This window comes from Cyrtonyx montezumae, unplaced genomic scaffold (genome assembly GCF_038088225.1).
Source record: "Cyrtonyx montezumae isolate F1298 unplaced genomic scaffold, pur_monq_1.0 scaffold_10, whole genome shotgun sequence".
NCBI lineage: Eukaryota > Metazoa > Chordata > Aves > Galliformes > Odontophoridae > Cyrtonyx > Cyrtonyx montezumae.
Window position 1 is genome coordinate 16041864 of NW_027071826.1, and position 27815 is coordinate 16069678.

The 27815-nt window shown below is 36.3% G+C and overlaps 1 protein-coding gene across 4 annotated transcripts in view; it reads right to left on the reverse strand.

Moving 5' to 3' along the window:
* The window catches only part of TTC8 (tetratricopeptide repeat domain 8), a 36424-nt gene extending 19015 nt beyond the window's left edge, over positions 1 to 17409 (reverse strand). For 2 of the 4 annotated variants that reach the window (XM_065751398.1, XM_065751390.1), the window contains exons 1-6: positions 17232 to 17409; positions 10577 to 10606; positions 6656 to 6776; positions 2894 to 2957; positions 2576 to 2735; positions 1631 to 1720 (exon numbers count right to left, since the gene is read on the reverse strand). In XM_065751398.1, coding sequence (XP_065607470.1) covers positions 1631 to 1720; positions 2576 to 2735; positions 2894 to 2957; positions 6656 to 6776; positions 10577 to 10606; positions 17232 to 17345 — 579 coding nt within the window. In that variant the 5' untranslated portion in view covers positions 17346 to 17409. Of the gene's footprint in view, positions 1 to 1630; positions 1721 to 2575; positions 2736 to 2893; positions 2960 to 6655; positions 6777 to 9692; positions 9744 to 10576; positions 10607 to 17231 lie in introns of those variants that run through there. The other 2 variants (XM_065751407.1, XM_065751416.1) reach the window with 2 other exon arrangements.
* Between the last annotated feature and the right edge of the window lie 10406 nt (positions 17410 to 27815).

Genomic DNA, 27815 nt, shown 5'->3' on the forward strand with positions numbered 1-27815 from the left:
GTCTCACCTCCTGCTTTGGCTTTAGTCTTAATGCTGTCTTATTCTGTATAAAAAAAGTTATAAGCCCATGTAGATCCAAATTTAAACTTAGATCTTACATTCTGTGTGAAACATAAATGTCATAATGTATTAGCTTTGTAATACTGACAAGTACACTTGCTGCCTATGGATGTTTCCATGAGGACTGTTGATTTATATTTTTTGGCTTAAGCTTCTTTTCACATGAAATTGAAGGACAGAGCTACTGCATCTTCCCAGAAAATGCCGATTAAAAACAGTTAAAATATCTGCTTTGCATTCTTGAGAGCTGCAGCCGAGAATGTTTCATCTGAAATTTAACCTCCCTACTTAAATAGTATACACATTTATCAAAGAAAAAATAAAACCTAGCTGTCTTTAAGAAGATCTAAGCTTAATTTCCTAGAGACATTTCATGTGTTACTTAATCTACAAGTTTCTTATGTTCTCCCTGTTTTATAAACTCCAGTGGGTTTAGAATAATGTGTGTGCTGAGTGACTGCTAACAAGAGCGAAACTGAACAAAAGGCCTGTAGGTTCTTCCCAAATGAAAAAGAACTGGCTTGTAGCTGCCTGCAGTGGAGATTATATATTTGCAATCTTTCATTATCTACAAAGACTAGAAATTACTATCGAAATAAGATTTAAAAAGCAAATTGCTAACAATATGTGAAAAATTAACTAACATTCTAGAATGGGGGAGCTAACTTCCAGCAGCAGAATATTAGGTACTGCCAGTCTTGTAAAAGTGTTCACCATCATGTTTAACAAAGTAGACTGAATATATAGGGGTTCTATCCCTTTCAGTTTGCCATTCAAATGTAACTCCTGCAAGTCTGTTCAACAGTCATATTTCCCTTCATGAAAAATAAGTTCTTGGTTTCAATCCAACATTAATTCTGTGTGAACAGTGTGTGCATAGAATACATGTTCATCTATGCAACTGGTCATGTTGAAATAGATTAAGCTGAAGGGCCAGAATGGCAAATTCTTAATTACAGAACTTCTAGGTTGAAATAAGAGCAGAAACCCACAAACATAACCTGGATAAATCTGCTCTGTTGGCAGAAAGTATCAGTTTCAATGGTTATCAACCATAAGATCTAAATTGAAAATGAAGATAAATTCTGGAAAAAAAAAAAAAAAGTTTAAATCTTTTTATATGAAAAAGACTGTTAACTCCTGACAAAAAATCAAAATGAAAAATCCAAACCATTTGAACAGTTTTTAGACTATCTATACAACAGGACTGCATTTTTGGCCACTTAGGAGTATTCTGATGTATTTTTTTTTCCTTGACTCTTATTTCGTTACTCTTCATCACTCATATAGTCACAGTTCAAGGCAATTTATTAATAGAGTGTTTTATTCTATCCAAATGTTCTTACTGGCTTATACTTTCAACATAATTGCTTCACATATATTTTCAATGTCAAGTCTGGTAACCACTGCCAGAGCATAATTTTCAAGTAACATAATTTTTTTTTCTCAGTTTCACATCTTGGACATATTTTTCCATTGTTTCTATCCCCAAACCCATGTACAGCTTCTTAAGAAAGATGCCAGAAAATTAGAAACAGGTATCACAGTGATAACCAAAATAGTTACATACCTTTGCCATTTCAGGTTTTTGAGCATATTTTGATAAATTCAGTCGAGACACATTTATGAAAGGGCCATCTGGATTTGTTATCATTGAAGCCTGAAGGGGAGAATCAGGTTTTTAAGTTGGAAGAACCCCTAAACGTTTCCAAAAATTTCTCAAAATATTAGCAATATACCAAAAAGATTAAAAACAATACGTTTGTAGATGTATTCTTCTGCTTTGTGATAGGGATTCCTCTCCCCAATTTTCATCTTTTCTGAAAGTCAGGAATCTATCTTACTCCCACACATTCCCTGAAAAAGGTTGCATGAACTACATTCTGGAATTACCTTTCACTTCTCTCTCTTCACTACTTTCACAGTGTGTCTAGGCATGTAGCTTGCACAGTTGCATGGACTGAAGTCAGGCAGGATATGGAACAAAAAAAATCTTCCAGGAAGGTTTAAGGAGATCAGTTCATACTCATGATATTGATTTGCATTTTGTGATATTAATCAGTATCAAACATTATTGCCAGTTGCAGTGTATTAATTTGACCAATAGAACAGAGTTAGACAAATGCACTTCATTTTCTCTATCTGCTGAAGTGGTAGATATTGAAAGATTAGTAATTGCTTAGTAGTGAACAGAAAAACTTGGAGGTTTCCTCGTGCTTATGGCAAAGTCATGTTATAATCCTTTCACTATCTTCAGTGAATAAAAAATGGACCCACAAAACTTGTAAATTTGTGGAATTTTTGTGAACCTGTAGATTGATGTCTTTTGTCTATGAACAAACTAGAAAACTAATGAAAAAACATTTTCAAAGTTGACTTTGGAAACATTTTAAATAAAAATGCTGACATCCTTCAAACTTGAGTTTAGATGCAGCTTTATGTCAAGCACGGCGTCATTTGTGCCAGATACTATGACCAAGAAAGCTGTCTTTCTAAGAACAGTCAGGCAACTTACCGTTCCTAGCCTGACATATGTCCCAGAAGCACTACTGATTGGACGAGCTGTGAGAGCTGTTCGAGGTGTTTTTATAGCCTGTTCCATAGTACTTGGCCGTCCACTTTGTGTACTTGGTCTCACAAATCCTGTAATGGGTCTTCCTGACTGAGTTACTGGCCTGAAGATATTAAGCACATTATCCTCATGTCAACTGGTATTTACCAATAGAGAGTTTAAGCACTTATAACTGAAATATTTCATTTTAAGAAGCTAAAATTATGACTTGTTTAAGTACCACTTATCACATTAAAAAAAAAAAATTAAATGATTACATACCGAACTGCTGGGCTAGGGCCTCCACCCTGGCTAGTTCCAGGGAGTTTCAAAGATGTTCCTGGTCCTATAAAATAAAAGAATTGTTCACTTCATCTTGAGATACTGCACTCTTGTCCAAGGGCCTTAAAAAAATGCCCACATCTTACAGTAAGTGGGAAATTTCTTTGTTGAAACTTGGCAGTCATAGCACTAGACAAAGAAGATAAGAAGAAACAAACTGCACTATCAGTAAATAGATTACTGCAAGAAACATGCAATCATTAACATGGGAAAAAGTAATCTTCTGTGTATCTTTCCTCTAGTTCTCTTTCCCTCCACCTTTTCTACGTAGATGTTAAGTATGTGCTGCTCCTCTTTACTTTTAATAAAGAAATCCTATCAATTTCAAATTATTCTTCTCTAGTACCACTACAACATCCATTTCATTAGTTTATTATTTACCCTTCTCCTCAGGGAAGGCAGGCAATACTGTCATTGTACACATACTACAGACTGTCTTCCCAAGAAGAACATCTCAGACATATACATTTGCTGGCGTGTCCACCACTTTGTTAACATGTACAGAAGGAAATAAATTTAAGTGGGAAAAGGCAGTTCTTGACATATCATCTACTTATTATCTAGGTACTGATAAACAGTTGTTATTTCAAACATTTCCAAGAACTGAAGTTATACTGATACGTAGACAGTTTCTTGCCTTCATTTCTTCACCAGTATAAAACCTCACATCTTCCTTCTTTCTCCCACCAAACAGAAACCTTTAACTAAATCTAAATGCTACTTAGTTTTCTTAGATCAGGCTGACATCAAACATTTCTGCCTCTACTCTTGTAATAGCCATTGGTAGAGGTTATATCTAAAATTAACTAATATAAGAATGTATCAACTATGATGTCCACTAAATATATAAATAATGCTGAAATCAGAACCTGAACTCAGGATTCTCTCTCTTATAGCTAGCTACATTTAGGCTAGTTGTTGCTTACTTGCTTTTTAAAGCCCCATAAATCTTGAATTTTTAACTCTACAACAGAAAGAGTAGACAGTCTACTAAACAGAGTTTCTAATATGATATCTAGGATACTATTTTTTCTTCTGAAAAATTGGCAAAGTGGTATTCAAGTTTTTAGGTTAGCAGACAATGATCCAGTCTTCTACTTTCTAAGCATTTTTTTTTAAAACTATCACAGTGTCCTGGTTTCAGCTGGCACAGATTTTTTCTTCTTAGTGTCTGGTATGATATTATATTTTGGCTTTGGGAGAAAAATAATGTTTAAAACCCACCAATGTTTCAGTTGTTGCTTAGCAGTGCTGTACAAAGTGAAGCATATTTCAAGTTCTTATACAGTCCTGTTAGGAAGGGGAGCTGAGAGTTACAAGGAGCTCGGAGTGGACAGGATCAGGACAACTGGCCTAAACTGGCCAAAGTGATATTCCATGCCATATGGCATCATGTGAAAAGTATAAAACTGAGGGGAGTTGGCTATGGGGTGGTAGCTGTGGCTTGGGGACTGTCTGGGCATTGGTTGGTGGGTGGTGAGCAATTGCTTTCTCCATCACTTGTTTTGTAAATATTTATCATATTTTTATCTCAATTATTATTATTTTCTTTTCCCTTCCTTTGCTCTCTTAGTAAATAGTTTTTTTTTAATCTTTACACACGAGTTCTACTTTTTTTTTTTTTCTTCCTAATTCTCTCCCCTACCCCTGAGAGTGAGTGAACAACTGTGGAATATATAACTGCCTGCTAGGTTAAATCACAGAACACATTAAGACAGAAGAGACAAGGCATTAAAATCCCTTTTCCGTATATGTTTTTAAATAACAGTGATTGTTACATGCTTTCAGCATACTTGGAGAATATTTGCTGGATTAGTTACCTTGATTTCACTTCAGACAACTTAGTGTCCTGCTTTGAGAATCCCAACTGAACTAGCTATAAATAGGCATCAAGAGGAAACAGTTCACCTGGCCACTAACAGTTACAGAATTTAAGAGCTTAATTTCAGCAGTTAATGATGACTGCAGTGGACTCCTTTAACTCCCTCGTTAATAAAACAGTTGGTAGGATTTAGTGTCCAAAAGTAACACGCACAAACTTTTCTGTACAATGATGCTGTAGAGCGTTTGCATTAATAAACAAGAATGCTGAAATTAACATGGCAAAACAATAAGAATGTAAACATTTCACTATTGAACTAGTGCCATAGAAAAATAGTTGTTTCTAGTGTATCTCATATAATTATTTAATGATGCAAGACCAAAATCATTAGTAAAATAGTTCTGTTTGGAAACTAAGATAGGAACAGTCGCCAAAATGAAGTGGATATGTAACTGAAGCAAAAGAAGTTGAAATATTGTGTAAGCAAACTATGGTCATTAAGAGCTGTAATGCAGGAGGTATGAATACACATTTTTAGGCTTGTAAGTCATAATGAGATTAAGGGAGGACAGCCTGAAAGATTCGTGTCAGGAAAAGAACTTGTATCAAGCAAGACAATGAAGCAATAGATGGAGCTACGGTTGATAATTTCCTCTAGAGATATGGCATATACTGAGAAAAGGAAATGCACTGATTTACTGAAGATTTTTAAAAATACTGAAGATTTTTTTAAACTTCCCCATAAACTACCTACTAGCTCAGACACATCCAGTGGATTTAAAGCAGGAACAGCCAAGTCTTATTTACCTCTATGATTCAGGAGTATAGGCTATGCTATCGTTATTATTTTCTTTGGCTTAGAATCTGTGACATGGTGTCCAGAAAGTCACCACTTTTTTAGTTTAAGCATAGTACAAATGATTATTTCCAAATAATCTCCTATTTCTCAACAGTATTCATCAAATGATTTTTCTTGTCAGATAGTCATTATCACAGGGGGAAAAAAGTCAAAGTGATATAATTATGCTGTTTAGAGGTAAATACATGTAATTAGACTATCAGAAAGTATAAACATAACTTGAGTACTGCTTTAATTTTTATATGTGACCAAGCATATAACGACAACTTTTAAAAATGAAATCAGATAGATATAACAATGCAATTGCCTACTTCTATCCAGATTAAAAAAAAAACCCTTTTAATGATTCAAATATTACTTCTGGTCTATGTCCAATTCTTCCACTGAATTCTCTGAACATGGTAGTTGGTTGAGAGACACGCCTAATAAAATGCATAACATCTCCTATACTGATCGTAGTGGGGAAAAAAATGCAAATAGAAATAATGTCAAAAAATACAGAAAGCAGTGGAATGACTGCCCACTGAGATGGGACCTGACAAAATTGAAAGGAGCTGCATGCAATAAACAATCATAGGGCTGAAGAGCTGCCCAGGAAAGGAAGAGAGAAAAAAGAAAAGCAGAAGAGAGGGAATGGTACAGAAAGGTGATGTCAGATTTAGCCAGTCTGTTGCCTATAGTCATTGTGATGGGATTCATTGTATATCAAGGGCATAGTTTCCCAGTGGAGAAGAAGCCAGAAAGGAGTGAAAGTAAGAAATACACATGGAAAAAATCTAGTGAGTGCTGAGATGCAGAAGAAAGACTGACAAAACACTAAATTCTAAATTCCAGACCAATAGGTCTAAGCCTATCAAAATCATGTGACCAGTGCAGTTAGAAAGCAACTGAAAACTGTTCTTGTAACAATAGCTAAAAAAGGCTTTACATCACCTCAGCATGTACTGTTTAATGACTGATAGCAATCCTGACCAAAACAACTCCTGTTGTTTCAACATATTTAAGAGAAAGTTGTTCTTACGTGCGACTTGAGCAATGGCATTTTCATCTAGCATCATCTCTGCTATTCCTTCTTGATCTATCTCGATTTCATCCACATACACCATTTCTGTCAAAGCTCGTGTTTTCAGGCTCCAGGCAGCCTGAATAAGGATAAAGTAAAAGGAAAAGCATCTTCAATTAAATAATCTAAATCGCAATTTTGCCTTTTAAATTACTATACTCTTTTCAAAGCCTTGTTAAGCTTGAATATATTACTGATTTAAACAACTGGGTATAGCTGAACATTCACTGTAGGCAGACCTAATGCTGCTCATACAATCTGAGTTGCTTAACATGTGGGACAGAAGTGCAGCTTCAAGTGTGGCCTCAGCATCCTTAGAAAAGCACATGGGGAGCCCACATACTCAAGTAGGTCCAGCACACCCTTGCACTGCTTCTCCTGCCAGTCAAGGCAAGCATACTAGTGGTTTCCTTGCCAGTCTAATCATACAGTTGCTTAATGGGAGTTAAAAAGGGGATTCGATGTTAGACAACTCTTTTGGAGTAGAACAGCTATAGTCACTCAATCTGGAAGACATAATTTCACACCTGATGAAGGTTACGGTTAATTTATGTCATGGGCAACTGAGCTCTCATGTTTTTGAAGAAATACTCAGCTATGAGTGCCATTCAAAACCCACAGCAGACAGACACCTTACTGATATTGGGATGGGAGAGGAAGGTAAGTAAAACCATTATAATGCAAAGTAATGCCTTTCCACAGTATCTGTGGAAAAAGAAGGAAAATCTTTTAACCAGTAATCTTTTAATTACTGTACCATTAAGTATCTACAAGCCTTTAAAACAATAATCTAAAACTCCTCAGCTGTAAAAACTATCGACTGAGCATCTCAGATTGTGAGATTACTGGAGAACTTGTTAGTGACCTTAAGTGACAAACTGTTACATTAAATGTCTTGGGGGATGATGTGAGCAGTGTGGAAAGGCAAGTGTACTCTTAGACTATGTGACAACTCTGATCTAGTCTGCAGGAATAGCATATCAGGGGGAGAAAACAAACAGTACCAGTTGGCACTTCATACAGCAGCACCAATAAAATAACCGTAAATCCAATCACTTCCTTGATAACTTGATATATCAGTAGCGTACTCATAGAACTGGCATGATAAAGGGAGCCAAAAAATCAACCACTGATCTTCCTTCAGATATTGAAAAGATCATCATAAATTTGGTGAAGTAAAATTTTCTACCAAAATAATCAGATTTGTTACTTTTCAGACATGGGCTACAGCCCAAGTATCATTCATATTTGCTAAGGAAACATTTCAAGATAGAAATAGATTGATGCTACTCTTAATGGAACTGAAAGTCAAATACGTGGAAGCGTTTGTTCTTTAAATAAGAGATAGGAGATTTCATAATGTAAGTCATTATTGAATGGAACACCTCTTATTCATCAGTTCTAAGACCATGTCTTCCTCTACCTTTATATCATGTAATTTTTCTATGCAGCATTATTACTGCCTACAAAAAAAAAAAAAAAAAAAGAGTATACTTAAAAATGTTAAAATATTTAACTCTATTTTTTTCCAAGCAGAAGCTAAGGAGGCATTCAGGCACCAGGTTCAGGCACAATTAGAAACCTTTGTTGAAGTAAGAAGAGAAAGGAACAGGGCAGGATGATTTGAATCTAGGCCAGACAGACATAATCCAGATTTGCTTTATCATCTTTTTGTTTATTCTTATGTATGTAGTTGGCTGACAATCTGTAATTATTATTGATATTTGCAGTTAGATGTTCAGTGTCCTTAACCATTTTTCATTGTTCTAGAAAACTACTTAGGTTTGAGGTTGTTTTTCTTTAAAAAAATACCAACATTCACAGTACTCTGCTTTTTTCAAAGATGTACATGTCTAAAGTGAATATAATTGAGTCTATATTGATAATATGCTGAAATCAGAGCTCTCAGGATAGTCAAACACTTATCTACTAATAGAGATATAAAAAGCTGACCACAGTAAGGATCTTTTTCTGGGAATTGAAAGGAGCAACTTCTCTAATCACTATAACTGGACAGTTCTTAACTTAGACATACCATTCTGATTTTTCCAGTAACAAAGATCAGAGAACATGTTTTAAAAAGCAGTATGTCTTCTGATGATCAGACATAAATCTGTGATGAAAAATAGCCTCTTACACTTCTTTAGGCTGCTCTTACAGTCTTCAGCTCCTATTCTGGGGCTCCACAGCTAGCGACCTTGAATTTTCTTAACTAGAAACCAAAGTGTAGTTTAGAGTATTGCCTAAAACAATGTCTGCTAAAGGACACTTGATCAGCAAGACAGAAAAAAATGTCAAATGTGTTACTTAAACTACGTAAAGATCACTTTTACCTTACTTTTACTCCTCATCACTTTTACACTTCAACTTTTACCTTACGTACACATTTATAATAATTTACTATATTATAATACACGGATGTTTTGCTCAGCAGAAACCTCTAAGGGTTTAATTTGAAACTAAAGCAGAAGCTAAAAAATGCCAATTAAAATTAGTAAGAAGAGCATAAAACTGGAAGAGCCACACTGCCAACAGTGAGAGGAAGTCTAGCATAGTCACAAGTAGCCAATACCAATAAGTGCACATATTTCCAAGTAATGTTATAAAAATACTATTTACTTCTCTAGATAACGTAAGTTTGTCCACTTGGACTGTTGTATTAGATTTCATTTGTACTATCTGCTCTCTCTCTGTGGGATCCATCTTTTTTGTTTTGTGACAAGCAAGGTGCCTAGTGTTTTTGAAGGAGGCTTGCATTTTTATGACATGAGTACTTAAACAGTAGGAAGAAGAAATGGTCAGCTCATTTCAGAGAACCCACATGTTCACAACATAATAAGTTTAGCTTGTTTGCCTCATCATCAGAACAGGACCGTATAACAACTAGTACTAAACAGGGTAGGAATATCTTATGCACCATAATCAAAGAAATGCAATATAGTATTCCTTCAGAAGTCAAATCTGCAGAAAGATAAGAAGTGTCAGTGTTAAATACACTGTTTTTTCACTTCACTCCTGAGAACTGATTTGTTGGTGAATCAAATAGATATCTTCCTTTCGCATCCGAAAAGGCCAAAAATCAAATTAAAAAAAAATTGAAACTTAAAATCTAAATCTAAATGCATTTTCATTTTCCATTTATTTGGAGTTCCATTATTGTGATAATGTTCCATTGTCACAAATTTTATGCCATACAATATATAACCTAATAAAAGCCAGAATGCAGCAACTACCTTGTAAAGCATAATTTTTAAAGTTAAAAAGATACCCATCAGTATTTCATTGAGATCTTGTATGCAAACAACTTGGGTGACTTCACTGGAATTAGTAGACTTGTGAAACATTATATAGTAGGCTACAGCTAAAAAAAAGCCACAATCTGTGCATTGCTATTCTTCCCACTGCAGTAATCCAGCAGTAATATAGGCAGAATGAAAACTATTCAATTACCATCTTCCATCAAGTGAACAAAGTATCATAATGCAGCTTCAAGATTTCACAGCCTATATAAATGGTAGGCAAGGAGAATGAGCTGTAGGAACAGGAAGGGCAGGGGTAACAGCCCGCAGTTACACTGGATTACAGGAAACGTAAACCTGAGCCCTAAGAACATAAATGTTCTGTGAAATATACATTGTATTTTTCCTAATTTCACCAGCTGATGAAGGCCATTCTTTTCAATATAGATTCAGTGTAGCAACTATTTAGTATAAAACCTGCCTATTTAAAATTCCCCTTATTAAATGTATTGCCTTGCCAATGATGAACAACAATATTATGCCATTAAGGATGTAACAATGAAAAAAACTATTATTCAGTATACTAGAATTTTTTCCTAATTATTGCACCTGCTAACTATATCAATGGAAAAAGTTTTACCTGAAATACAGAGTATCCAGTATCATGCTCCTGATAAGAGAAGACAGACAAAGAATGAAACTGTTAAACAATAAACAAGAACAATGATAAAACAAAACAAGGTATTACAAAACATTCTGTGACCTCCTCATCTTGCATTTTCTGTGATACATATATCCAAATTTCTGTGTTATTGCATTATCTCATCTTACACACATTCCTGAGTTCAGCAGTAATTTATGGTATGAAAGCAGATTTGGAGTAAGTGCTTTTTCTACAGATATAATTTGTTTTCTTCTTTCTGCTGGACCATATTGACCAAAGCTTAAATTAATATTTCAGATTTACGAAACTGAAAGAAGGTCTATTTTCATTAAATAAATAAACAACACAATGCAAGACAATGAAATCTCTCCAAAGTTAACTAGATGATTAAGTCATGCTTTAGAATCCCTGTGTAATAAAACCCCTTTAGTCAGTTGCTGGTGGTGCTTACCCTGATGTCACTCAGGTGCGTAAAAGAAATTCTCTTTGTGTAATACAGATTTTTTTTGTACTTTAGTGATGGAAGTGATGTATTTATTGCATACCAAACAATCATGCTCTCTTTTTGCACCATCCAAGAAACAGAAAGAAAAATTCAGCCAAATGACCTTTTTCACAAACCAATGAGCAGAAACTTGCTGACACTTGAAAACTTGAGATGAATGTAGCTAAATACTAATGAAAGGAAATGTAGTCTTATAAACATTTACTGTGTAGCTGACATTGTATTTATACAGTATTTATAAGATTGTTCAGTGTGCTGTTAGCTTCTATTGCAAGGACACTTTGCTGACTCATGCTTCTCACCAAGAGAAAGGTGAGGGCAGGCTCCTTACTTCCCAGTGTAGTGTGAGACATGGGCTACGTCTTCCAATCTGAACATTTTACCTCCATCAATTCCACGACAGCAGGGAACTGGAGCACTACCTATGCTCTCACATCTCTCTTCACACTGAAACTTCTGTGCCTGTATTTGTAATAAATTTGTTCAGCAGTGCTGGAGCTAACCATTAATGGAAAACATGGAACTAAATATTAATGGAGGGATTAATCTCAGTTGTCGGGTGTACAGGTGCTTGTATAAGGCACTGAAATCTTCTTTAAATATTAGGTACTTGATTAAATGAACTCCAAGTCCTTTTAATATGTTGTTTTATTTATAGTGGGTTTTTTCCTCCAAAACAAGCTGTTCTAGCTAAGCAATAAGGAAAAGGACATTGCAATATTTCAGCCTGCATTTTATTCACTCCATTGTGTCCGAGTGTTACAATACATCTGGTGTACTAAAAAATTGTTTAAGAGCAGTAGGTGATCTTCCATACCATATGTGCTATGGAGCGCAAGGTTATATTATGTCAGTGTTAACTCAGATATGCCTTGATGTTACAGCTGTGTATCTTAATTCAGGCACTGATCATGGCTTAAAAAATAATTTAATTAATCAGCTAAATGTAGTCATATAGGAGCATTCACAGTGCTAAGAAATTCAGACAGTGAAAAACCTCATCACTGAAAAAATAAAGCTGACCAACTAAAAACATTGCTCTGTCCTAATTGTAGGTGTTAGTGTGTGCTGTTCACATGTCCTGATAATCTAGGAAGTAAGATTTCAAATAATGCTCAAGCAGAGCTTAGAGCCTTCCCATTAAAAACAAGACAGAAACAAGATACAATATTAAAGTGTGATGTCTTTTAACACAGGTGGATCCAGTAGTTGCTACTCATGCAAGTAATCCACTGGAACTAGATTCAGAGTAAAGATTTCTTTGAGAGGATTAACAAGTAGCGTTGCCCTATAAGCTTGTACCTCAAAACAAAAGGTCAAATTTATTCTTCATTTACGCATATAAAGCTCCTTTGAAATTAATAAGATTGCAAAAGCAATGAAGGAAGGATTTAACCCAGATCTCTAAATCCACTAAGGGCATTTTAAAATTAAAGTTAATATGTAGAATCAGTTTATTTTAAGAACAAAAATATTTAGAAAAATGATGTCTTCTGATGCTCATAGCCTAGAAGAAAGAATGAAACAAGATTACATACCCTCTATTCTAAAAACAAATAACATCAAAACCTTCATTTTATAGTCAGTTTTTTAGTTGAATATGATTTAATACAAGCTGAATATTAAAATCAATATATTCCAAAAATGCCTCTCATGAGCAGAAACGCAAAATACATTACCTAAGAACAGAGACATCACTGTATATATCACTATATTTTTTTTGCATAACCTTAGTAATTTGTCTTTTGAATTGACAACTGATTTCAGTTGAAGATATTTTTTCACATCACATCCCATGTAAATGCATTATTTTTATCATGACCTTACAGAAAACGGTATGCAAGTAATAGTAGTTCAAATTACACCTTGGGAGAAGAAAGGACAAACAAGAGCAAATCCTTACAGTTAATCAAGTTAAAGGCAGGACGCCCACTGTATGTCCATTAATTATATTAGGTAATTTATTATTTTTTGTGAAACTAGAGCAGATCTCATACATCGGCGCTGGTTTACTGCCTTGAATCTGACATATGGAACACAAAGAATGATAATCAGATTAGGTAACTAATCAGGATGATCAACAGAGACAGTCACGGATTGTATTTCCTCTAGGTCATTCTATTACTGTAAACATAGAAGACAACGCCTACTTGGTTACAATAGAAAATAACTAAATTGAACATCAGTGCTTTCTGTGTTTGTGTTCCCAAGTTCTAGTCAAAGAACATGTTTTGTCTATCCTGGGATAAGATTATCAGCAACAGTATAAACTTCAATAATGTTCTTACTTCTTAAAAGCACAAAGGATTGTATAGAAAAAAGTACTTTAGTCTTCCATAAAGTCTAACTCAATAGGAGGTAATTATTGTTCCATCAAAATGTTAATCATTTTCATAATGAAGATCTCTTTATGATTACATAAATTATTTCATAATGTTTCAACTTAATTGATGTGTTTTATAAGAATGCATGTTTATAATGGCATTTGATACTGCTGCGTAAGAAAATTCCTGATTTTAGCTCAGTTGGCTAAGAGGCCTACACGATATCTCTAAAAGCTTCTAATACCTACCACATCTGATGGCAGAGTTCAAGGAGTTCTACACCAATTAAATGTAATTGCAAATTACATTAATTGTAATGTAGCTATTAACTGGATCATCCTTGAGTAAACTTATTTTTCAGTTCTTCAAACTATCTTTCTCTTACTATATTCTAAAGTGCTTTCTGAATAGTAGGATAGATGTACAAAGAGCAACAGATAAGGAAATATTTCAGTATGTACAAGTCAAGAAATGTATTTATTACATTTATGACTGGCAAAAATGCCTGCTTAGAGCACTGTAAATAGCTGATTTCAGCTGTTGTAGCTTTCTGACAGTTTTGCAGCTGCAAAGAGAAAGAGTGATGATATCATTTAGTGGAACAGCTGACGTGGCTAGGAAATACAGGCTGTCAGAAATACAGGGTCTTTTAGGCATGAACACAGACTATGCACTGTTAGTCTCTTCTTTTACTTATCAGTGTTAAATCATGTCTTACAAGGGATTAAGTTAACTGTCTGAGCACGAAAAAAGTTCTAACCCATAACAGTTTAACTACGTGCTTCCTGGGTATCTCTTTAAAGGATACCATCTCCTATGGCACGGTACGTATCACCTCCTAATGCTGTTCAAAGTGACTCCCTGAACAGGCTACTGCTCTGAGGTCCTTCTGTCACTGGTTGCAGAGATTGGGAGGCATGTGCTTAGTGAAATATGGGACAACAGGATGAGAACAGATGGCACTGTGATTACAGCAGTTGAGTGCTGCCTTGCAGGGCACAACAGCTCACTTAATCCAAGCTTTCCATAAGTGTTATCATTTGCCTATTTGTTTTTCCAGTGTCCAGAATAACAAATCTTGGGCCTGATTTGCAGAACTACTTCCATAATAGAGGATGAGGTTAGACCACCAAAGAATTTAGAACCGTTATGTGCATTTTAAGCACAATAAATGAGATATGTCACTTTAAGTACAAAAAATATACATATTATTACATACTTAGTTTTAACTGTTTCCATACATTATAACAATATACTATTAATTTAATTTACATGAATTGTCAACAGCACCATTTTCATGCTAGGAGGTTAAGGAGATCGCTTTTATTGTATTCATAACTTCAGAAATTTAACGAATTCTCAACCTTTAGAATAAAGGCAGAATGATGTAAAACTGCTCTCCTGGCTTGCCTGCTGTAACATAATTAAAATGAGGGTCAGAATGGATATTTGGAAAAAGTCCTTCTCAGAGTGGTGAAGCATTGGCACGGGCTGCCCAGGTTGAGTCACCATCCCTGGAGGTGTTCAAGAAAGGTGTGGATGTGGCACTGAGGAACATAGTTTAGCTGGCATGGTGGTGATGGGTTGACAGACGGACTAAACTATCTTAGTGGTCTTTTCCAACCTTTAATGATTCTATTTATCACTCATTTGAGTTTTTATTGCCTCAGTGTCCAACAGTGGAATTTAGTACTTATCGAACATTTCATATAAAGTAACAGTTCTATTAAGTAAACACACTGCAATACAATACATGAATATGAATTGTTTTTTCATTATGTTGTATTAAGTAGGTTCAAAATAGCTCATAATACTTCAGCTGCACAAAAAATACATTTGTGGGGCACACTGCCATTTTCTTTTCTGAAGTCAGGCAGGGTAAACATGCAACAGATTGGATGGTACCTTAAAGCAACAAGCATTTCAAAGTAAAGAACAGTAAGTGCTCTCCAACATAGCTAGGGAGAAGACCTCCAAGGCTTTACATGAGAAGCAGAAAAATAAAATACAGGCTTAATTTTTATTGGTTATCTGTCCAAGAAGGATTTCATGTTGACTACAAGAGGTAAAACAATATGACCACATTTGACTGAAAAAAAAAAAAAAAAAAGAAAAAGAAAATTCCATTTTATGTTAACTCAGTCATGAACATTAAAGTTGTATTTTAATTTAGATCATTAGAAAATGTTTAACTCAGAGATTTCAGGAGTAAGATCTTTTACATTGAGTTGTTTTGAGTCTGGTTCAAGTTGAGCAGTGTGAGCTGGTCCCACCTGTAGCACCACAACAAACAGGGTACAAATAATGACACATTTTCTCCTATCAGGAGCAGTGTTCTTCATTAGATTAGTAGGAACAATAGCAAACAAAACAAAACAAACAATCAACTGTGTAGCCATTACACTTGGAAAAAAGAAATACACCATGAAACACAGTATACTTCATAATCCTCCCTAAGATTAACTTTGATTGGCTGAATTGCCACTTACCCAGTTCTCCATTTTAATTTTTTTAAGCGCCTCCACTCTTATGAACCTCTGACATGAAGTGTTTATATAAAGCAAAAACTACTTGCTGGTGTCTGCACACCTGCCTTATGCTTTATTTGAACACTGTGCTATGAACTCTAGAGAAAAACTGAAGTGAAAAGTTTTCAAGCATTTAGTGTTTCAAGCATATAGTGTTTCAAGCATTTTTTAAATGTTAAATAAGTTTTTGTAGCCTTAAGAAGAAGCGTTTAAAAAAGTCATTAATTGCTGCTTAAATAGGAAATAATAATTCCTCAAGAAGATTAAATAGGGCAACAGTCCAGCTAACTGTATTTCAAGTTCACAGAAACACAAGACATTTCCTTCTAAACTTTCAGGTAGATTTGAAATACACTGCTGATTAAAAGTACATTTTTTCACATAAAACTGGGAAGAGGAACATAATTCTGAAGAGCACATACCAAGTTTTTAAGTTTTTGACAAACACAGAAGTCATGCTGAATCACGACTTCTGCGTGTGTTGCTCAGGACCAATTTTCTTGGTTTTCCATGTAATTGCTTGAGTTGGAAGGGACCCTTATAGGCCATCTAGTCCAATTCTCCTGCAAATAACAGGGCCACCACAGCTACATCAGGTTGCTCAGAGCCCTGTTCAGCCTGACCTTGAATGTGTCCAGGGATGGGGATCCACCACATCTCTGGACAAATCTGTTCCAGTGTCTCACTCACTGCCCTTATCATAAAAAGCTTCTTCCTAACATCCAATTTAAACCCCTCCTTTAGTTTGAAGCCATTTCCCCATGTCCAATCTTCTCATGGCCCTTTACTGGTCGCTTACAATTTATACCATAACATAAAACAACTTTAATGAATTAACCCTGAAATGGTGTAAATTACGCAATCAGGTGACTGTGCAGTTTTCTTTGAAGATTTTTTCCCCCTGTGCTAAAAGGTATCAGCTGTAACTGCAGGATACTTTGTGTAACATAAAGCGTCTGTGACAGTTATAAAGTCAGTCTAATTACTGTTTTCTAAATGTAGCAGTTCAATTTTTTACATGCATACAAACACTAATCTAGAAACAACATTTACAAACTTGCACTTTCTGCAGAGCAGCGAAACACTCAGGTCTTGAACAACACAGAACGCATCCAGGATTTCCTGAGACTTAGCAATTGGGGAGAATTAATGGAGCAGGATGGCATTGCGTTTTGCTCATGGCCTTCTAACAGCAGATCGCAGCGGGTTTCTCCGGCGGCGGCAACAGGTAGAGAGCCCCTCCCTCTGCCGCCCGGCCCGGCCCGGCCCCCTACCTGCTCTCCGGACGCGCCCTCCAGCAGCTGCGAGCAGAGCTCCGAGCACTGCCGGAATTTCCTCCGCCTGAAGTAGCTCCAGGCCTGGAGCAGCGGCTCCATCTCCAGCCCCATCCCGCCGGCGGGGCGGCCGAGGCTGAGGCAAGGCCCTCGGCGCTTCGCGGCCCTCCGGCTGCCGAGCGGCTCCGAGGCGGAGCGGGGGTGGGGAGCCGGGCCGCGGCGGCGAAAGCGGCAGGCCCCGCCTCGGCCTGCCCGGGCCTGCGCGCCGCGGGGCCACGGGAGGGCCCGCGGGACTGGGGGTGGGAGGCCGGGCCGCGGCCGGGCCCCGCTCCTCGAGTTCTGAATGGAGTGCTTTTCTTTGCTGCTGTCGCTTCTAAAATGTAAAATTATCTAGAGCCACTTGGAATGGGAATGCGTGCCTAAAAAAGAATGCAGTCTTCTAAAGTTCATTTGGGCAGAGAGTTCTCTAGAGCTGTGGGGGTCCAGGCGGGAAGAGCTCAGGTTGCTTTAAACAAGTGTTGTGGAATCCATTAGTTCCTTTGGTTTATATTAGGTTTTGCAGAGGTAAAATAAGATGTGTTTAGAGAAGGAAGAAGCAGGAATACGACTTTTACTATCTATGCATTGTAGGATGTTGATTGCAACTAAAAGCCCAAGGAAAAAAATATTCCCTGGGGATGCTTGGAGAAATTAAAAAATATAAATAAATAGTGGGGGGAGATGGGGGAAAGGAGAGGGCTGAAGTAAAAATCTCACATGTATGAACCCTAATGTGATGCCTAAACTAATGTTGCTGGTAATTTAACAAGTCATTCTGATATTAATCCTATTGTTTCGCCTAAGCTCATGGTTTGTTCAAAATGGAAGCCCCTTGAAGTGGGTATCCAGACTAGCTAGCAATGTGAAGTGGAAGGCTGTAGAAATAAGCCAGTCCTCAGACTGCTGTTTGTTCTAACATGAGAGTAAATGACTCCAACTGTCAGCTATGGATGTCTGGGTTTTGCTTGTACCACAGAAAGTGCTCGGGGAAGCAGTGTTGTGAGTGAAGTGTGTTCTGAGACCATGTCATTCCCAGGGAGGATTGGTGGAAGGGAAGTAGCACAACAGTGTCTGTCCCTTCCCTATATTTAGTTTGTTGTGGGAGACAGTATGTACTGCGTTCCCACAAAATGCGTAGGAGGCTTGCACAGGGACGCACAGTCTATACCTCGGGTTGGTCAGAAGGGTGAGCAGTATTTCTTCTTGTTGTCAGAGCATCTGCTGTGATGCTGCTATATAGCTGTAGTACTGTGGCTGAGTAACTGTTGGGACCTAAGATAGCATCTGATTTTGCTATATGTGCTTTAACATGGCAAATACTTTAGTTTGGATTTTCTTGTTAGACATATTATGATGTTCAGAGAGAATGTGAACATCAGCCTGAATCTACTGATTAATTAAAGAGACTAACCTGAAGTTCTTCCAACTACTTCTATAAATACTTATGTGATGGTCTGTTATTACCATGTTTTTACCAGAATGTAGCATGTCTGAACTGCCACTTTTTTTAATAGAATGTAATATGATGGGCACTTCTGGTTTGAAGGGACATGTTTTGAAGTCAGTACAATAGTTCCAGTGTTGTTAGATTAAAATGTCAGGGAGGAGATGGTTTACCAGAGACAAATAATGCAGGAATGTTTTTTGTACTTCCTGTTTTTAAAAGGTAGTTCAGTTTTGTGAGCAGTCTCATCAGTTAAACACCCCATTTATCTGTGCAGGAAAACAAAGACCAGCAGCTCCTAAACGTTCTTGATTCCAACACAGTCTTCTTTAAAACCTCCTAGTTAAAGCACTACATGTAAGTTTTAATTTGTGAGCACTTATTTTAAGCCTTAATATCTTAATGACAACTTACACACTAAGTTTAACTGTTTAAAGGCACTTAGAATGTTTGATTACAGCAAGTTCCATTTTGAGATAGTGAAGCAAACAGAAACACAATGAAGCAGTAAATATTGGCAAACAGCAGACGAAGGTTCCCAGGTGCTCTGTGAACCTTAAAGCTGTGCATTCTGCTGAGCACAGAAATGGATTAATGATTGGTACCATTAGCTACTCTGTGCTGTGGCACACCTGAAGGTGTTTGGCTTGACAAGGAAATAGAGGTTTCTGTGTCCTGGAATCTTCAAAGTGACTTGGCTTTCCAGCTGAAAGCACTGGAAACCCAGAAAAGGTAGGAAGCTGAATGTTCTATGTGGAGGATGAACTTGGGGTTCCTCTGATTTAAGCTGATAACTTGTCAGATCTAGAAAGTTGAGTTTGTAAGACTAGAAACCATTGGGAACAACTTGTGAATTAGGTGAGCTACCAGTGTTTGGTCCCTGGTTGTAGGAGGTTGCTCCTTAAAGGAAGAAACACAGTAAACATTTCAAATAGCACTCTTGGAAAGACACTGAAGGTGAGAAGTGAATGGGTTTTGTATGGAAGAATTGCAGTATCATATATCAGTAATACACATATTACTGCATTTCAGCCATAGTTTTTTAGTTTTGATGTTAGTTTTTAGGTTTTTTTTAGATTCTGTCCATGGTAATAGAAGTCACCGTCTTCCAAAGTTTATCTATGAATCAAAGATTTTGAAAAAGTATTTGGTAAGAGACTTACTGATTTTTCATTGCCTTGGGAAAATCTCTGAACTGTATCTGTTTGAACTGGAGGCTGAGACTAATGTTATGTGACCATTCAGTCACCTTTCTGCTAGCTACTGCTCTAACAAATGGGTTCTTGGCAAAAAAAAAAAAAAAGTGTGGGGGGGAGATGGTCCTTGTGCAATTTTTTTTGTTGCACCATTGGGAAAGGTATTCATTACACTTAGTGATGAAGCTGAAGTGATGTTCTGCTATGGTAGCTAGTAGGTTAAGATTAATCTTCAGCTTTTTTTTTCTTTTTTTGCAATGAGGAGGTTTCATGGTGTTGAGAGTGACAGGCAAATTATCTTTCCTTCTTTTCAAGCTGTAATGTGCAAGGGATTTTTCTTTCTGTTTGGCTGCAAATATGAGGTTTTTAGTCTCTATACGATGGTATGCATTTAATTCAATGTTATAAAGCCAGAAAGAACTGTCCTAGCAAGCCTAGCTCATCCTCACATGGCAATGTGTACACTTGGAAGTAAAACTGTAAAGAAATTGCACCTTAGAATGTAGTCTATGTAATATTTTTTTCAGCTAGTATTTATGGGAGGAAGAGCCTTTGATTATTCAATTTTTATTGCTACAAACTGAAAGCAGCTGTGATTCTGGAAATTTAGCTTTCATTAAATAATTTACTTTCATAGCTTACCATCAGCAAGTACAGTGGAAATGCAGTTGGTCACCTCCTGCTTCCAGATCACATCATCTGTTTTGCTGAAGTTCTGAAAGCTAAGTATGATGCATTGAGCAGATTGCTGAGAAGTGACTGTGAAGGAGACTTTTGTATAAGGGTAGGAAAGTGCAAAGATAGATGGATAAAGGCACGTCCATCAGGTGTTGTCTCTCCGCATGCATTACTCAGTGGTTGTATGTTAAACTTGAAAGTGTTTGTGTTTGTCCTCCATAAAACTTAGAACATCAGCTGGCTAAGCTGTGGCACTGCTTTATTCTTGAAAAAAAAGGGAACTATCTTTATGCTTTCTGCAAAAGCAGAAGACTTAGACAGAAATGACATGCAACTCCACCTGCCCTACCTTTTAAATAAAGCCAGTTCCCTGAGCATGCTCTATTTGTTGGATGAGAACCCAGTCCTCCAGTAACAAGCATAAGAAACCATTCTGACTGTCACAACCTGCTGCTACTGAGGCCAAATGTGCAGGCCTACTGCTGGACACTAGTCCTTTGTGCATTCATCTTTCTATGCATGATGTGAGCCACTAGTGACTTTCAAGTAAACCTTAGTTATTTAAGCTATGTATGCTAGAAAAAATATATATATTCTGGGAGTAGTTTTCAGCTCTGGACCATTTCCTTTGCAATGCCACTTACTCAGATGTATTCCTGGCATCCCATTTGAGAACTGGAAGTGTTATCACAAGATAGCTATTCAGTAGCTTATAGGAAATCAGTGTTTAGCTTTAGTAAAATAAATAAGGTTTAAATATCCATATTATAATTTAGGAATTGTCACTTCTGGCATATGTGTGCACAGCCAGTGGAGAAAAAAAAGTCTGTGTATGTAGAAGCTGCTTTTTCTCATTCCTATAGCTCAGGAGTAATACATTTTTTGAGTAGCTTGCTGTAGCTATCTGCTCCTTTTAGCACTTTTCCCCCAAACTGAGAAAAATTCAGCCAGTGGAAAGTTGGACAAAATAAATTTGGGTAATTCTCTCTCAGATTTTATTTGATGCGTAGGAGAAAAACAAATTTCCTCTTCTACAGTGATACAAAAAATAAATAAATCATAGTTACATAGAAACATCCGCACAGAGATTTTATGGATGTGAGGTGGATTTCACTGTTTGAAAGGCTTGTCTGCATTCTTCTTCAGAAGTTTTGTCTTCTAGTGTTTGATCTCTTCTGTTTGTTGGAGGAGTGCACAATTTGGCCCTAATACTCTGTCCTCAAACTATAATGAATCGCTCCATGTTCATTATGTTGATGCTTCTTGGGACAATGACATAATTGTGATAAAACTATAGAAGTCTCCAGGATTTCTTTAAAGAAACTAGTATGCTTGTCTTGTGTAACTGTGTGCTCTTGTATTTGAAGTGAGCTGGCCTTAACCTCTACATTTTGAGAGATAATTCTCATCTGTGAAAGAATAGGAAATTCAGTAGTGTTGCTTTATTAATTTACAGCTTATTGAGATGATATCATTGATTTACATGTTTATTTTTTTGGCACATTTTATTTGCAAAGTTTATTTGAAAATTGCCTTCACTTATTTGAACCATACCAAAGAACAGAAAATTCATGTGTCAGAAGTAAGGGACAGATTAATTCCTCATCTGTCCATGGGTTATTTTTCATTTTAAGTCTATTTTTTCCCTTAGGCTACAGTAAAAACTCTAATTATTTCTAAATGAAAATATCAGGGATCTCTACTAAATATCAGGAATCCCATTAATATTTATTCATAATACACGTGGGCTTGTATAATTTCTTTTTAGAAATCATAGATTTTGTTGACCCATATATTTTATGTAGTGGATTTGTTATGTTTCAATCAATTGTCAAGTTTAAATGTTGCTTAGGGATTCAAATGTGCTTCCTGTTTTTGCCTTCTGTTTTAGTAGTTTTTTCTTCTACCGCTCAAATGAAATCATGTGAAGAACTGAGTTTTGTGCTGAGGGTCAAATTCAGTATCAGGGTATTCAGTATCTGAAATAACAGCTCCAGGTTACGTTCTGTGACCAGCCAAGACAACAGCGTTCATCAGAACCCACCATTCCCATCATACATAAGAACACTGTTGTTTCCTGCTGATCATACAGCATATTATAACCGTGGTTACCATTCGTAGCTGAATAGAGATCATCCAGCAGTTGATAACAGAATTTAGGTGGCAATGCTGTTCAGGTCCCAAGCTATTAACCTTTCAATGAGCTTAGATCTGCCCTTTCCTACTTACAGGTCGACTGAATAGTCTTTGTGATCAGATCATCAACTTCTTTAGTGCACAGGAGGAACAGGATGCTTTTCAGATGAGATAATTACCTTCCTTTTTGTCTTTTGTGTTTCATATGAAGCACTATTTCTTGTTTGATGCAGGTGCTCTGTACGCTGCGCTGAATATGGACAAAAATCAATGCAGCTATTAAGGGAAAGAAAACAGCGTATGAAAAAGGCTGCTGAATCATATACATGTAAACATAGGTTGCAAAAAATAAAAATTATGTTGGCATCCTGTAAATCTACTTTCTTCCTTTCAACATTGTTACTCACTTATGTTATTTATTTATCCTTTCTGGAAGGAAAATATAGGCTATTTTATATAGCAGCTTGTGCACAGTTTGTTACCTTAAAAAGTTACATCATGTAACAGTCTCTCTCCCATATTTTCTTCTACAATTGAAATCACTTTTAAAAAATGAAGTATTTGATGTCATTGAAGTAGGCCTGTTTTAACTTCAGTTGGTAAACTGACTTAAGTGTGGTATGGCGATGGTCAGCAAAACCTACATCTCTTAGTATCTAAATCACAGTTTGACTGAAGTTGGAATGGATCTTTGGGAGCTAATTCAACCTCCTGCTCTAAACAGGGCAAACTTCAAAGTTGGATGACATTGCTCAGGGCCTTGTGCAAATGAGGTAACACAATCTCTGAAAATGGAGAATCTACAGCCTCTTTGGCTCACCTGTTGAAATCTTTAGCCAGTCTGTTCCAGTGCTGGGTCAAGTACGATAGTATGGAGTCAAACAATGAAATTATCTGTGTAGAAAGGCACCATCTTGACTTGTCAATACTTAATAATTTTCATCAGTCAGCTGAAATATTCTAGTTGTAAAGAAAGAAATTGAAAATGGGTAGAAAAATATCACAGGATTCAAACAAGGAGTTGCTTTCTATCATTTTAGATCAGATGATAAGGTGGAGCCAGGGATGACTGTCACATGAGAAGAATTTTAAATAAATTGCATTATATAGTTGAGACAGCAGCTGGAATCAGTCTTGAGAGTTTAGAATCAGATTTCAATCAAGAAGTCTATTGATTGAAAATACATTGGGATTTAGTCACCCTCTCTTTATACAGTTCATTTAAGCCTATTTAGGTTGTCGAATGTTATATCAAGTGCTGGTGCTTCTTCAAATCACCCAGATGAATTACTTCAGTACTCATATAATTGTGCATAAAATGCAAGCTGAAAAAAGTGCTTAAATCTAAATATCTGTGCGGGGAGTAGATACATGTTGTATAAACAGTGTATCAGTGCTGGAAAAAAATAACCAAAAACCCACCTGAGTGCTGCACTGAGTGGATTCAAAATGCATTCTGATGTCAGATTGTTGGCAGTCTGAAACATAGTGCTTTCTTCGTCATTTATAGAGTGAAAAGGAAATTTTGATGAACTGTTTCCATATGCCAATGCAGATTTTAGGGTAATTTTTTAAAGTTTGTGATAGACGTTTTAAGAAAAATTACAAGTATTGGTGCCTAACTTCTGAGGCTAATGTTAAACATCATTTTAGTAAAATCAGCTTAAAATCTGTTTCTGAGTGTAGAAGTTCTTCTGCATTTATGTAAAAACAAAAAGACAACAACCAAAACCAGCACCATGAGTTACAATGGGTGAGATCTATGCCATACACATCACTGTAGAAACCTTTCTCTCCAAGTCTTAGAGAGAAGAGTTAATATTTGGATTATGAGAGATGCCCTAGAACAAGACCTTGTGTTACTAATGTCAAGGCTATGAAAGTCAGTGTATAGTTTTCAACAATCATGTCTCCTATGCAATTTCAGATGGTATTATTTACTGATTGTTACTGTTTTTACATCACTTCCTTTCATAAACCTATTTATTTTTGTGATTGGATGTCCAGAATAAGTTGTTGCCTTTTATTCTAATGATGGATTAATTTAATTTCAATAATGTATCTTGTCCATCCCTTTACCTGCCCTATGCTAGGAAATTACGTGAGGACAGTTCTAAATCAAACTTCCATGAATGAATTCGTATTGAGGCCCTGATTGATATTTGTATTGTGCTAATTACGTGTTCATTGTCTTCTCAATAGGATCCTTATTTCTTTCAGTGCCCAGAATGGATGTTTACTAAATGAACACAATTTCTATAATTATCAAAGTATAATTTATCATTTCACAAGCAAGAAAAAACAATGTCTATAATACTTGTGTAATTGTTCTCTTTTCATTCCAACCCTTGTATCTGTTGTATCAATCAGTACCAAAAGAAAGCATATAGATTTGTAGTTACCAAGTTTATATAACATGCTTGTAAAGTAGTAACAATGTTGGATAATGCTTCAACATAAGACATGGTTTTAAAGAGCTCATCAGAGCACGTCAGCTGAAACATTTTGAAATTTTTCAAGATACAACATAACGCATTCACGACTTTCTGCTCCTTAATTCCTTATTTTATTGTTTTCCAGCACCTTGTCCTAATATCTCAATCTGTGACTAATTCTTGTATTTAATCCCAGCCTGTATTTCCTAGAATTTTCTGTGCTGAGAGGTAAAGAAATCATTAAATGTTTTTCTGCCCTGTTTTCTTATCCTTAATTGATTCCTTCACTTCTTGATGATGTAGTAGACCTACTGATCATTTTCAAGGCTTCCTACTTCTGATTTTTTTTTTTTTAAGAAATAACTTTGAATCCCTTGTTAAAGGACTAATAGCTTAGTCCTTTAAAATTCCATAACAAATTGCACCTTATGCATTGGTTGATGTGGTATAAATTCTCATCAAAATTTTCCATTTTCTGAAGGTGAGTTAGCTCAATGTTTAAAACTTTGATATGCTTTATTTTAATTTATTTTATTTTGCCTTCTTACTTTTATCCAGCAGTAAACAGGATTTTGTGATCCTTAGCTTATGCCTCAGTGCTATTAAATGGTAGCAGGTAATTCTTCTGACAGTTCTTAAGCATTTTCTCTCTTAAATAGGTTACTTAATTTTGATAAATCTTACTTTCAGACATTATGTACCCATAACAGACCAAGACCTTTTTATCCCCAAGAACGTTGAAATTAATGTTGTCATTGTTGCTCATCTGTCTCATAATTTATAATTACTACTTGAACCAGCTACTCTGTATTACTTAGGGCTTAACAGAGAATAATCCCTCATCTTGTACTCTGGAATTAGCTGTTCCAAGAGCATTTGTTTAAGAAATTACTTCTTTAAGCCTTGTTCCATTTAGTCGAACAGGATTCATTTTGTAAATATATTTACGACATACTAGGAAGTACATCTTGGAATTATGTGTTGTGAGACATTAAAATGGCTCTTCTTTGATTTTATTTGGTGAAGTAATACGTTTGTGTCACTGTGTACTAACAAAATTTAACTTGCAGTGATTTATCTGACGTCATAAAAAAGATATAAAACTTGTCATAGGCGGCTGAGGCAAAACACTTCGTTTCACTTACAAAATACCCTGCTGGAAGCGCATCAAATGTCTCATACGCCTAAAAGCTTCTCATATCCCCGTCTGTCGCCTCTAAACTTGCGTGCTCCCGCAGTACGACCAGGCCGCGTGGGAACCCGCACATAAAGCTCAGCACCACGGACAGCTCCGCGCGCGGGACCGGAGGTGACACACGGCCAGCGGTCACGAGCTTCTAAGGGACAGGCCCCGGCGGGACTGCGGAGCTGCAGAGGAAGAGAATGAAGAGAGATGAGTGTCGGAGGCCTGCTGGACGTGTGTAATGTGTAGAAGAGCACGGCGCTGATAAACGATGCTCGTTTCTGGTACCCGATGTGCTGGGGAAGGTGGCTGGCTGGTAGATGCCAGAGGACCTGTGTGTGTCAGACATGAGTGGGAATAGGCAGGATACAGGAGAAGTTGTGATGCTTCTGGCAAAAATGGATGCCAAATGTGTAAAATTTCACTGACACCCCTCATGTATAGGCATAAGTTAGCTAACTGTGCCTGCAAACAGTTTTTCTCTTGGAATTTTCTCTCAGGCATTTCCTTATCTGAGAGACAACAGTCGATTCTGGAATAATCAAATGGAAATATTGGCTGTTTATTGGTGTTGGCATGCACTTGTTCCCTTGCATTGCATAAGCATAGTTTTTCCAACTTCACTTTCATATTCTAGTAATCGCAGGAAATGTGGCCCAATACCTACAGTTAGTAGCCAGTGTCATTGCATATTGATGTTTTTTCCTGATGACTATTTTCTCTTCAGTTTTAGTAGCAGTATTTTTTGAATGCATGGCTGAAAACAGCCTTTTCACTAACTAACCAAATATTCTTGTTCTAATTTGAGTTATGAATAAGATATAAAGATTAGAATTTTAGCTCCACTGAAGTTAATAACACACAATTAGTATTGAACTCAAGAGAATCAGAATTTCACTCCAAGAAATAAGCCAATAAAAGTGAATATTTATATACGGTAGCAGCAAGCACAGAGACAATTATACATTGATACCCATTCGTGTTTAATTTTTTCCTTACTGCAAATTTATTGAATATTTAATATATTCTCTTCACAGCATGAAAATACTTCCACTTTCAGGGGTGGAAGTTAAATAAGTAACAAATGCTTTTGAATGCTGATAATAATAAAAGAATTAATGTTTAGAGGCTTGTAACGTGTTATTTCAGTCACCATGTATGTTCAGTATTTTCCAAACTTACTTTCTCGTCTGCTTCAGCTTGTGAATGACTTAGGCCTGCAGTTGTAATTTCTTATATTTTTATTATATTTTTCTAGAAATCTTACTAGAAATTTAACTAAATGTATATCAACTTTCGAAACATTCTGTGGAATTTATGGGGGAGCAACACAATTATGCTTTTTAAAAATATATGTACATTTATTATTATTATTATTATTTTCTGAAAGAAAGCTCATTTATTTTCTATAGAATAAAAGTAATTATGGGCTTTTTTTTTGTAATTACTTTTCCCATCAAGAGGTCTGGGATA